The sequence below is a fragment of the Apodemus sylvaticus genome, chromosome 9, assembly GCF_947179515.1.
Source record: "Apodemus sylvaticus chromosome 9, mApoSyl1.1, whole genome shotgun sequence".
Lineage (NCBI taxonomy): Eukaryota > Metazoa > Chordata > Mammalia > Rodentia > Muridae > Apodemus > Apodemus sylvaticus.
Window position 1 is genome coordinate 7,851,818 of NC_067480.1, and position 13,728 is coordinate 7,865,545.

Genomic DNA, 13,728 nt, shown 5'->3' on the forward strand with positions numbered 1-13,728 from the left:
GTCCACTCTGACTGACCACACTTCACAAAGCGGTTTCCTTATTAGGCATCATGCAATGTGCTTGCTTTCCTCGCCTCTTATCCGTGTGTTTTGGAGGAGACGTGTTTTGACTTCCCTGAAGAAGCCTTTACATGCCTTGACCCATCAGTTCATCTTCTCTGGCGCCTTCCTCTAGTGAACACTCCCTTCTCACCAGGGGGTGTTCCCAGTCGTCTTTGGCTGGTCTCTATTTGCCCACTCAGCACAGTTGGATTACTTTGAGCTTAGCAAGGGGAGAAAGTCTTGTTGATTTTCCCAGCTCATCAATCTTACTGTCACCTTCACTGCCATGCTTATGCCAAGGGAGACAGTTTTTCATGTCATCTCCTACTCTCAAGCCACTGCCCATAGCAGAGACTGCCACTGAGCTGTTTGTCAGTGTCCTTAGATTATTTTTGTTCTGTTTTTCTGATACAGTATCATGACCACCTTGTTCATCATTAAATTCTCCCTCATGGACTTAATTAAGTATTCATATTTCTTCTGGTTCCCCTGCCTCATTGGCTAGTCTTTCTGTCCCGTCAACTAAAATAAGCCACTAAATTTGCCTCCTTTTTTATTTGCCTCTCTTTTCCCATTTTCTATATTGCCACTGTGGTGTGATGACCTCATTATGCCTTAGATACTCAGATGCATGAATATCGCATGTTCAAATGTTTGTTACATTGCATATACAAATAAGTGTATGCTAAGCATTGTGCTAGGAACTAGATATTAAAGATGAACAAGATGGACATTCTGAATTGCCTCCATAGTTCCGTGTTTTCTCAGTCCAGCTTCGTGATGCTCTGGGTTTCATCAGAAAACATTTGTTGGCAGGGTGTGGTGCTGCGGCCGTTAGTCCAGCACTGGATCTGATGTCCTGCTCTCTGATGGAGTCAACAAACTGTCAGATGTTAGGAGATAACTTCATTTCTCCTAACAGGCCAGTAGTAGTCATGCACAAGGACATAGGAAGGAAAACACCCTAAGGAGAAGGGAGAATACCCAGGGTCAGAGACTGCCTATCTACTAACCAGCAAATTACCAGCTTCCTCTGGAAGTAATAAGAAAGCATCGACCATTGTAATATCAAGCTAGGAATGAACTCAGAATTTTTGAATGATTATACACACTGTTTCGTGGGATATCACATACAATACAAAAATTAAAACCACAAGTTCATTACATAGTTTCATCTACTTTTATATAAGAATTCATTAACACTAGGATTTTAATGTTTACTCTTATCAAGTCTACAAAGAGGCCTTGCTTACAGAAGCACACTGTTCATATCTTCAAGAATGCTTCTGTTTTTATACCACCTGTTCTGTTTGTGTGGCTCCCCGATCTCTTCCTGTGACTGATGGTCTAAAATAGCTCTGTAGTAATTAACTTTTTAGACCTAATAATGTGTTATTTGAAATTTTACTGTGGCCTAAGAGTCAAAACGTCTGAGCACAGTGGAGTGTCCTGTGAGGAGGCTTTAGACAGAGCTGACTGAAGAGGCTCACTCAGTCGTGTAATGGCAGTTTTTATCAGACAGACTCAGTGTGGCAGATAAGCAGACAGGACTTACTTTGGCTCGAAGTTGCTGTATTTAGAGTCAGCCTTTTCTAGATCCATTGCTTTGGGCAGAGGATCGTGTTAGTGGGAGATACGACAAAGCTTCTTACTCCATGGCAGCCCCAAGAGAAACTGAAGACATCTCGCCTTCCCCAGCCAGCTTTCTGTTTTCAGTCCCACTGCCTTCCAATAGTTTACTCAATTTTTTTTGACCAAAACTGATTTTGATTAAACTATTGATTAGATCAGATCCCTTATAACCTAATTGTCTTAAGTTTTATTTGTCAGGCTGATAGACCTGGGAAGATGGAGCCTCAGATGAGGAGTCTTCTCCATCAGATTGGTTTGTGAGCATGTCTTTGGGGGCATTTCTTGTTTGATAATTGATGGAGGAGGCCCACCCCACTGAGTGGTCCCATCCCTCAGAGCATGGGCTTGGTCTGTATTAGAAAAATAGCTCAGCAAGCAGCAAGTAAGCAAGCCAGGGAGAAGCACGTGAAGAAGCCAGCAAGCAGCGTGCCTCCGTGGCTTCCTGCTTGTAGTTCCTTTCTGTAGTTCCTGCCTTGGCTTTCCCCAGTGATGATCTGTGACCCATGGGCAAGGAAATCCTTCCCTCCTAGGTTGTTTTGCTAAGTGTTTTGTCACAGCATCAGAGAAGAAAGTTAAAACAGTGACTCTTACACATTTCTTTTTTTTTTTTTCTCTTACACATTTCTAATTGACACTCCCACATACCCTACTAATACTAAATGTCTAATCAGGTTGACAAAATTAACCATCCCAAAACTGTATTGTTTAGTTCATGAAATGTCAGGTTTTAAAGTACACACTAAACCTTTAATTGTATATAAAAACTTAATAGTTTATGTATACTTTCTAATTAGATCACACCACCACCTTCGCTGTCAGATCCACTTAAAGAGCTCTTTCGGCAACAGGAAGTAGTAAGGATGAAACTGCGTTTGCAACATAGCATTGAAAGGGTAAGGTACCCTCAAATATAAATTATACAAAAATAACCATTTTTATTAAAGTACAGGAAAATAGATGATGGCGTTTTATGATTTTGCCTATGTATTACTATGTAAGGAACTGCTGTGACTTTGTTACCTTTCACTCATCCAGTTAAAGGGGGAATTTTACACCTATCTTAAGGATAGTTGCACATCCACGGCGTGAGTAGATATCTAGTACATACCCACAACGTGAGTGAGCCTTGAAAATGCAAGACGGAATGAGGAGAATCACTCACAAAAGACCACATAATATATGACTTTATTTACAGATAACTGAATGCTCAAAACAAAATCCTGGAGACAAAGGTAGACTATTGGCAGCCTCAAGATACAAGAAAGAGGAGGGACGCCGGGGTGGTGGTGGCGCACACCTTTAATCCCAGAACTTGGGAGGCAGAGGCAGGTGGATTTCTGAGTTCGAGGCCAGCCTGGTCTACAGAGTGAGTTCCAGGACAGCTAGGGCATTACAGAGAAACCCTGTCTCAAAAAACAAAAACAAAAAAAAAAAAAAAAAGAAAGAAAGAAAGAGGAGAGACTGCTGATAATATGGGATTTATTTCTGGTATATGTAATGAAAATGTTCTGGAAATAGAAAGTGAGTTTATTATTTAATATGCATGAGGGTTTTGCTGGCACATGTCTGCCTAGTGTGTGTAGGAGTTAGAATAGGGTGTCCCATCTGCTGAAACGGGTTACAGACAGTTGGGAGCCTCCGTGTGGGTGCTAAGAACTGAACTCAGGTCCTCTACAAGAGCAATAGCTGCTCCTAACCACTGAACCATCTCTCCAGAACCCTTACAGAACTTTAAAGTGTCCTAACACTTAAAAAAAAACAATTTTAAGAAACTGCCAATTTTGAAAAGGGAAGATTTTTCTAGAACACTAGGAATTCTTAAGCTTCCCAGGAGGAAATGCCACTTTATGATTAAGATTATTTAGTTTAGAGTAGCTTAAATTATTTTATCCAATTCCACAAACAACTTTACAATTTTTAAAAATTACTCTGTGTTCAACTAGGAAAAACTTATTGTATCCAATGAACAAGAAGTTCTGCGAGTTCATTACAGAGCTGCAAGAACACTGGCCAACCAAACCCTGCCGTTCAGTGCTTGCACCGTCTTACTGGATGCAGAAGTGTACAGTGTGCCCTTGGACTCACAGGTGAGTGCTAGCTTATAGATGCTTTTGAGAACTACGGTGTGCCTAGTTTTAGATCTGCTTTCCTAGAAAAAAGTGGAATTCAAATCAAAGAATAAATGCAACTCTGAAAAGTACCCCTGGAGGAGCTGGGCCTCTGTAGTGTTGTTTGTTATAAAGCCAGATAATCTCGCACGCCTTTAATCCCAGCACTTGGGAGGCAGAGGCAGGCAGATTTCTGAGTTCGAGGCTAGCCTGGTCTACAGAGTGAGTTCCAGGACAGCCAGGGCTACACAGAGAAACCCTGTCTCTGAAAAAACCAAAAAATAAAAAATAAAAATAAAAAATAAAACCAGATAATCTTCTGGGTGTGGTTGCATAAGCCTCTAACCCCAAAACTTGAGAGCTTGCAAACTATCTATTTAGCAAAAATCAAGAGCTGAAAACATAACTTTGGTAGGTAAAGTGCTTACCATGCAAATGTGAGGACCTGAGTTTGAATCCCCAGGCATGGTAGTGCACATCTAGACTCTTGGTGCTCCTGCAACAAGAAGAAAGGAGACAGGAGGACTCTGGCACATACAGCAGAAAGCACAGAAACTTTGTCTTAGACAAATGGGACATAAGGACTGATGCCCAGGGTTGTCCTCCAGTGTTTAGACATGCACCATGGCCTGTCTGCACCTGTACCCACCCATGACCACAGCAGTGTGTATACCCAGTATACACTTACAGATGACTGTAACATGTCATTTGTTTCTAAAGTCGGTAGTGAGCAATCCACCTTGGTGAACCAGTGAGCTTATTGGGTTCTTTAGAGGAGCATTGACAGCTCACAGGCATCTGCCCCTACCCCCACCCCCTCCAGCCTCCCCCGCCCTTACTCCCCCCACCCCACACCCCACCCCGGCTTGCTTCCTCATCCTGCCCTGCAGTTATTCCTCACTCACGTAAACAGAGCCTTCCTCCTGTGGGAGTGTTTATCGACCTGACCTTGGGAAGGCAGTGTTGGTGGTCAGAGGGTGCTCTGCTCAGGGTGGCCGAGCCACAGCTCACTCTTCATCCCTGGGTCTGAGAAAGGAGCCTGACTGTAAGGAAAGTGAATCAACTCATTGCCGAGGCTACTGAATACTTAAGACTTACCATTTAAAAACTTCTAATAACCAAAGATAGCAGTTTAGTGGTGTTACTAAAAGTTAGGCCACACGTATACTGAGGTCTTTTAATTTTGTATCATTATAAAGTACTATGATCCATTTTAAGAAATATAAATGGGGGCTGGAGAGATGGCTCGGCAGTTAAGAGCACCAGCTGCTCTTCTAGAGGTTCAATTCCCAGCAACCACATTGTGGCTCACAACCATCTGTACTCTTCTGGTGTGTCTGAAGAGAGCAATGGTGGTATGCTCATATGAATAAAATAAATAGATCTTTCTTTAAAAAAGAAATATAAATGGAGATTTATAATCAAGCAACAATGAAAATCTCTTAAAAGACTTGTTCTTTGGGTACTCAACAACTTTTAAATGGCAAAAGATATATCAGAACTAGAAATTGAGGTAATAAACTACTAGATCAGAACATTTTATGGTTTCTAAAAAGGGGTAAGACACATGAAAACGTAATCATCCACTTCATTCACTTATTTCTTAAGTTCTTGGGTAAGCACAGCTGCTTGCTGACAAGCCTGGCAGCCTGAGCTTTGGCCACAGAACCCACATCATGGTGGTAGAGAGCCAGTTCCTACGGCTGTCTGCTGACCCTCACACATATGCATTGCCAAGGTTAGGAACACAGTTAGGCTGAGAAATGCTTAGCCTCTGATGGATTAAAAAGAGAATTTCAGCCAGCCATGGTGATTCTTACCTGTAATCTCAGCATTCAAACAATCTCTTGGGCAGGAAGTTCACAAGTTTGAGACTAAGCTAGACTATGTAATGAGATCCTGTCTTAAAAACATAAGCAAAAGTATACTTTAGTGCCGGGCGGGGTGGGGGGGGGGGTGGCGGCGCACGCCTGTGATCCCAGCACTCTGGGAGGCAGAGGCAGGTGGATTTCTGAGTTCGAGGCCAGCCTGGTCTACAGAGTGAGTTCCAGAACAGCCAGGGCTACACAGAGAAACCTTGTCTCGAAAAAACCAAATCCAAAAAAACCAAAAAAAAAAAAAAAGTTATTATTACATTTATTTACTTATTCTGTGTACCTGCATGCCATAGTATGTATATGAAGGTTGCTTGTAAGAGTTGGTTCTTTCCTGCCCTGCCTCGTGGGTCCTGTGGCTTGAACTGAGCACACCAAGCTTGGCAGCAAGCAAACTTGCATACCCAAGAATTTAAAAGTTAAGTGACTTCCTGGCAAACTCAGACTCTCGCATCAGAGATGTAACAGGCTGATCCAGTCTGTCTGAACAGTTAGAGGACTAAACGTCACAAACGGCTTCTGGAAGGGGTGTTTCCATATTCAGGTAGAGGTATCTCTGCTTCTAACTATATTCCCTTTCCTTAGAGAACCACCCAAGTATGTTAAGCTCTCTAAAAAATAAACTATATGTTGTTAATGGAAAGGGCATTCTGGTAATTTAAGTCACTTATTATACCCTGACCTAAATTTCTCTAGTGAACCAGACTACCAGACTTCAAGTTAGAATTTAAGCTTGATGAGATCCCAGGGTGTGAGGCTCATCCCTTGACAAGGACAGCCGCCTGTAACAGTCTACATTTGTGACAACTGAGTCCAGAGAGAGCCCATTTACTGGTTGTAGTAGCAGACTGATGTCCTGTCAGATGGCCTGTGGAGAACCAGGTATAGAGTAAAGCCCATCCTTGTGTAGGCCCAGCTCACCTTTTAGTAGGCCCTATTCCTCGTCACAGTAAACCTGTAATGTTAAAGACCAAGGAGGAAATGCCGACAATGTGCTTTGACACACTTATTAAATGCCAGTCCTAAGAGTGTGACATTGGGCACCTTGTGTATGCACAAACATTATGATAAGAGCCTTGGGGTATTTTTAATCCTTAAAAAATGATATATCAAAATATACCATAAAAAATTAGGAGTGTATAGTTAGTCCAAAGTTGCACAGAAAGGTACAAAGTTGAAATTTTAAAAAAAAATTTTAATTTAAAAAAAATATATATAAAACTGATACTGAGATTTTTTTGCTTGAACTGTGTGTGCACCTGGTGGAGATCATAGGACAAGCTTGTGGAGTGGGTTCTGGCTTCCAGCTTTGTTTGAGTCCTCGGGATAAAACCCATGTCAGCAGGCTTGTGTGACAGCCCCTTTACCTTCTGAGCCCCCACTGTCCTGCTAGAAGAGCACTTAGGAAGATGCATCCTGGGAGAACTATTACCTCTGATGCCAGTGCCTCCCACATGGTTACCTTTTCTGTATGCATGGTAAACTTTAGCCGAAGTACAGCGGGCACTGTACTTCCTATGCCATGCCTTTCTGAGAACGCCGCAGGATGCCACTTCAAACTAAACACTGTGTCTTCAGAATCCTGAAGCACCCTGTCTGCTAAATAGAGAAATGACAGCTTCACTAAACTCTCTCTTTAGAAATATATTTCTATCACTGACAAAAGTGGGGCATGCACAATACATGAGATATTAAAGGGCTTTAAAGTGTTTGCATTCTCTTTAGTCTGATGACAGCAAAACTTCTGTGAGAGATCGATTCAATGCAAGACAGTTCATGTCCTGGTTGCAAGATGTGGATGATAAATTTGACAAGCTAAAGGTGGGTATGCGTGCATGCACGGCCGCTCTTGTCTGTGTGGGTGCGTGTGCATGCATGGCTGTTGTCTGTTGTTGTTCTGACACAGGTTCTCATGAGTCCCATACTATCTCTGAACTGGATATGAAACCAAGGCTAGCCTTGAGCTTCAGACCCTCTACTTCTTGTTGAGTCCTGGCATTATCAGCATTGTACCACCACGCCAGTTTTATGTGGTGCTGCAGATTGACCTCAAGTGTTTGTCAAGCAAGCACTCCACCAACCAAGCTGCCTCCCTTTTAAACCAGGTTAAATGGAAGCTTCCTTTGAGATGGAGCAGTAGCTCTCAGTAAGAGAGTACTTGCTGCTCGTACAGGGGACCTGGATCTATTTTCAGCACTCTAATTAAAGGATCTATCCATATCCATAACCATCTGTAATTCCAGGGCATCCAATGCCCTCTTCTGGGTTTTGGTTTCTACAGGCACTAGGCACTAATGTGGTACACATACATATATGCAGACAAAACACCCATACTTAGCAAATTAGTTAGTTAGTTGGGTTAATGTTTCTCTGTCCTTAGAAATCAGTAGGCTGGGGGGGGGGGGGCACACATCTTTGATCCCAGCACTCAGGAGGCAGAGGCAGGCAGATCTCTGAGTTCAAGACCATCCTGGTCTACAGAGTGAGAGGGGGGAGGAGGGAGGAAGGGAGAGAGAAAAAGAAAGAGAGGGAGGGAGGAAAGAGGGGAGAGGAGGAGAGAGAGAGAGAGAGAAGACATCACCAATATTGATAAATATTCAGAAAAAGAAACATTAATTACAAATATTTGCTGTGAACCACAACTGAAAAATAGGAAATAAAAAACATAACCCTATTTTATGAACTAACATGGTGGGCCTGGAGCGGTGGCTCAGTGGCAAAGGGTACATACTAGTTTGGAGAGGACTTAAATTTGATTCCCACTTCCTCTGCCATCTGACTCATAACCACTTGTAACTCCAGCTTCAGAGAGATCTGAGGCCTCTGGCCTCCAAAGGCACCATTACTCACATGTAATGTCCACATGGAAACATGTACACACAATGAAGTCTGTCCAAGGGCCACATAGAGAGGCATTGTGTATGTGTTTGTACTCCCTATCCCATATGACTGTCTGCTTCCAGTTCCTAACACGAAGAATAGGAGGACAAAACAAGTGCATTCTGCACAGTGATGCACCCTTGAAATCCTAGCTTTCTGGGACAAAGAAGCAGGAGGATTTCTTTAAGTGTGAAGCCAGCTATACTACACAGCAAGACCCTGTCTCCAAAAAAAAAAAAAAAAAAAAAAAAAAACCTGACCTGAAATTTTAAAGCATTTCTGTCTAGATTTTACAATTCTTTCAATAATTCAGAATCTCATAATTTCAAGGAAGATTAGCAAGCCCAAATTAAATAGATGAATATGAAGTGGCAGGCCCAGAGGTAGGGCCACATCGATGTGAACAGAGGCCTGAAGGGCATGTGGTGTGAACTGTCATAGCCTTGTGCATCTGTGTCAGGCCTAACGGAGCTGGGGGTGTGGTTATCCTGCAAGTGTAACAGATTAATCAAGTCTTCTCTTCTTTCAAATAGACCTGTCTTTTAATGAGGCAGCAACACGAAGCTGCAGCTTTAAATGCCGTCCAGAGACTAGAGTGGCAGCTTAAACTCCAGGAGCTCGACCCTGCCACCTATAAATCCATCAGTATTTATGAGATCCAGGAGTTCTATGTCCCCCTTGTCGATGTGAATGACGACTTTGAACTGACTCCTATATAGCAGTACTTGGTATCATCTTAGCCAGCCATTCTAGACATTAGACCGTGGAGTACCACCTTGTAAGGAAACCCGGGTACCACGCCTTTACAGTTGTTAGTGACGTTAACTAAAGTTGGTTAAGTAGTGAACACTGTCATTTTATAAAAATAAAGAAAAATATTTTGGATCTTTGATCCAAATACTCTAACAGAAAACTATTATTTATATTGATGAAAGGTAACTATTGCATTAGAACAAATTGAGTAGGTCTTTAAAAAAGTTGAGAAATCTGTCAACAACACTGGAAGTTGTTAGCACTCCAAGTAACAAGACACAGATGACAAGACTCAACTCTCTGCGGGTGCATGAGGGGTGCTTGGCCCTGCCAATGCTCTGACACAGAAGAAAGCCTTGGCACAGAAGCCTTCAGTTTATCTTATCTGTAAATCAGTTGTACAGCTTTCTTTTTTGAAAGTTTTAATGTTGTCTTCCTTTTTAATAACTTATTTTATACATATTGTATATCTTGTAATTAATGGTTAGATGTATACAAGGAACTGACCCTCAAAATGTGTACAAAGAGATAATTGTAAAACTGTTGTTCTGTTGGACCAAAGTTGTAGTTTTTGGAATGTAATAGTAGTGTGTTCCGATAGTTAACCTTAAAGTAAGGTCTGCATGTGTTTGAGTTAGCTTGCGTCCATCCCATAACGTGAGTCAAGATGGTGGCTCAGTTTTACTGCATGCTTTCTATAATTTGACTTCCCATAAATGACACCTGAGGCAGTGTGAGGCTTCTTATGATGCCAGTGTCCTGTGAGAGCCAGCCGGGGACTCTGCTGCACACCTTACCTAGGGGTAGTCATCACACACAGAAGCTTTAGCTCTTTCTTCCTCTCACTGGAGAAAGCCTGTTTCCCCCAAACAACAACAACAAATGCCTTTGAATGGAAATTCTGAAATTGTAAATGTCTATTTTAATACTTAACTACGAAAGGACTTGTGAATATATGTAAATATGTTTAATAAATTTTATTGGTCATGTTAAATCATTGTAAACTTTTTTACATTGCTTAAATCTAATCTTTTAAGCTTAATAGCCTTTGCACTTCTAAAATAAACACGGAATGCTGCAGTCAAATGAGATGCTAGGTCATCAGAGAAGTAAAAGTCTAGGAATGTTCCAGTCCCTGAAGCAGTCATGACATTTTATTAATATATTGTCTTCTTTCCTTGCATCAAAATGCAAAATGTGTAATTTGCAAAATTTTGTAATTGAAATAAGATTTGCTATGCTTTTATAGTAAAATAATGAGCAATATACCTAGAATAATTTCTCCTATGATCTGAAGTAGATTAGATATTCAGGAAAACTTCAGGTATAAAACCTACTACTGAACTTGGGAAACATTTGGAACCAAAAATTTGGTTAGTCCAAAATCATAGGCAAATGGGATAAACATTTGTGAAATCTGCCGCAATATTGAATGGAGTTATGAGACAATACTAGATAATTCCAGTTTTGATAAGGAGTGGTAAAAAGAATATATGAATATATCTTAAATGCTTTAAGTTCAGCTCACAAGTGGGAAATTCCAGCTACTAAAAGAAAACAGTAAGTTTTTTAGTGCAAAGGTACATATTAAGCTTAGGGATTTTTGAGTTTTTACATCAGTTTATATTTGTATTCTTACTGTACTGGCATGCGCAATAAAGCCGCAGTGTGAAACACACGTGCGGGGTCTGACAAAGGTCGGTGTCGTTCCCTGAGAAAGCTAGGAGAAAGATTTTGGCCTTTCATTGAGTAAATGGGGCCAGAAAGGCAGGGTAGACTTTGAAGCACTGGTTTTTTTTTTTGAAGTTATGTTTGTTAAGGCTGGGAACATTAGAAGCTAATTTATAAAAGCAATACTTTTTAATACAAAACCAACTTAATGCAAAGTTTGTTTATACTTTCGCCTAGAAAGAAAATTTGATGAGCTCGTGTGGCAGATTACAAAAATTAAAAAAGATTAAATGTTGAAGCGAGCAAGAGAAAAGGGAATCTGTAGAGCATTTCCCTGATGCTCCCACCAGGGAGCCGGCAGGGAAGTAGTGCTGACTGAACAGAACAAGCCCTGGGAAAAGAGACATCCGCCACACGAGAGCAGGGATCCCAGGTGCCGCCCTCAGCCCAGCTTTCCAGTCCTACCACAGTGCTCGCCCTCTGCCACCGCGGCTCAGCCAGCCGGAGCCTCTGCCTGGATTCTGTACTACGCATTTCCTCTGCACGCCGTCCGTCCGTCCGTCCGTCCGTCGGGATAGCTGTCACTGCACTTCATAGTGGATGTGTGAGTTACACACAGTTAAGGACTCTTGGTGTTAGAGACTTTGTGAAGGTCTGAAATAGTGGAGGCGAAAACTCGGAATGGAGTATTTACCTAAAAGGTTTGGATTCTCAAAGGAAAGTGAGGATGTTTAACTTAATCAGTGATTCTTTTTAAACTGTCCCAACATCATGAACAGGATATTAGAGTGTTCCTAAGGATTTGTATTTCTTTAAGTCTTGTTCTAAATCATATCTGTTTAATAAATGACTAGTTAATATTTGTGCATGTTATTTAATAAAGAGTTATATTTTTATAGAAAACGTAAGAGTGAACTGTGTGCTCAGTGTTTTTTACTTAATGTTCTTCTCCTGTGTAATTAAGTGAAGCACCTATGTTTACTGGGCCTCCAGCAAGACTGCAGAAATACTCACTTTGTGAAACCAGTCCCATCCAGATACTCCAAGTCGAGAGGTCTCACAGATGAACTGTAAGCAGGAGGCATGCTGCACCCTTTCCAAAGCCCCCTGAACCTTATGTGAGTGGCACTTGAAATTCTAGTGATCCAAGAAAGTGAGTTCAGGGTAAGATAAAAGATAATTTCCTTTTCTTTTCAGAAAGTGAGCTCTGTCTTTGATTCTACCTCTACTGCTCTCGCATATAAACTCCCAAAATTCTCAGAAAGGCTGTTGACTAGTTAAGGAAACATTTCACCATTAAAATTTTTTTTTCACAAGGCAGGTGTTTCATGCCTGTAATCCCAGCATTTGAGAAACTGAGGCAGGAGGATTGCCATGAGTTCAATGCCAGATTGTACCCTGTCTCAAAACAACAACAATATCAGTAAATTTTTAAACAGTTAAGGCAAGAAGTAAAAAAGTAATAATCTTTGAAGATATGTGTAATGTTTAATTTTTTTGTTTTGTTTTGTTTTGTATTTGAAACAGGGTCTCACTAGGTAGACTTAACTGGCCTGATACTTAGTATGTAGACCAAACTAACCTCAAACTCAGAAATCCACCTCCTTCTGCCTCCCAAGTCCCAGGATTTAAGGTGTGCACCATCACACCCAGCTAAAATTTTCTCTAATTAACTTATTGGTGGCTTCTTGGAAGTCTTCTCTGTGCTTAAGGAGGGAGTTTAAGACCCCATAGAAACAGTCACCAGAATTTGTCCAGTCATGAAAAGTAAGGTTCATAAAAGAAACTGGACCAATAAAGTGAACAGTTCCACCCACTCGAACTGCTCTAACTCTTAGGAAATTAAAAGTATTATTGCAAAAGCAGTAAGGAGGACAGCTGAAGACTGCCAGGTTCCCCGTGAGTACACGTGTGCACCCGCGACAGAGACAGTGATACTGCTCTTGATCATGAGACGTACTTCTGTCAAAGGAAAGAATGTGACAGGATTTTTGCCTACAAAAATTATTTGCTCACATGGGGAATCAGTGTTACTACATGCAATCATGTTACTAAGAAATGGCAAGCACACTTGTTTTTCAAAATTCATTTTTAAAAAGTGGTTACTATAACCAAATCTTCAACTAGCATAGAAAAGCCTTTATGTAGCTAATTACCCCCTCACATCTTTGAATAACGTTGCATACGTAGGATAGACTCACGGGTGAAAAAGCACTTATAATCCCACATTCCACTTTACATCTGTCAGTACTTTTTTTAAAATGGTTATGATTTAGATCTAATTTTTTAAACAATGCAGACCTAAGTAAGCAGTTTGATAACTCCTTGTTACAAGTACCCAAATCAATACAAAAAGTTTTTATCACCCCCAGAAAGTCCCTCACGCCTCAGTCCATACTGTCTCCCTGTCAGAGGCAGCCAGTGAGCGTCTCGCCTTCCCCACCGTGTGTTAGCTCTACCTGGCCTCAGAGGTCATGAAAATGAACTCATGTAGCATACCCTTGTGTCTACCTTCCTCCCTAAGCAGGTTTTGGAATTGATATGTGTTTCGTATATCAATAACAAGTAGTGATTTTTAATAAGTAGTATACTGTACAAATGTGTTCTCTTGTTCTTAGTATTTGGATTGTTTACAGCTTGGGGTATTGTGAATAAACCTATGGACATGGAAACTTTAATGGAATCTGCTTTTCTTTTTTATTTCTCTTAGGTATTTACTGTCACATAGAATCATATCACCACTTAGGTTAGTGTTTATCTTTACTGCA

General features: G+C 41.1%; 1 protein-coding gene across 7 annotated transcripts in view; it reads left to right on the top strand.

Moving 5' to 3' along the window:
* The window catches only part of Ankrd12 (ankyrin repeat domain 12), a 107,718-nt gene extending 94,080 nt beyond the window's left edge, over positions 1-13,638 (top strand). For 6 of the 7 annotated variants that reach the window (XM_052193498.1, XM_052193499.1, XM_052193496.1 and 3 more), the window contains 4 exons: positions 2,469-2,567; positions 3,618-3,761; positions 7,382-7,477; positions 9,070-13,638. In XM_052193498.1, coding sequence (XP_052049458.1) covers positions 2,469-2,567; positions 3,618-3,761; positions 7,382-7,477; positions 9,070-9,255 — 525 coding nt within the window. In that variant the 3' untranslated portion in view covers positions 9,256-13,638. The remainder of the gene's footprint in view (positions 1-2,468; positions 2,568-3,617; positions 3,762-7,381; positions 7,478-9,069) is intronic. The other variant, XM_052193501.1, reaches the window with a different exon arrangement.
* Positions 13,639-13,728: the final 90 nt, after the last annotated feature.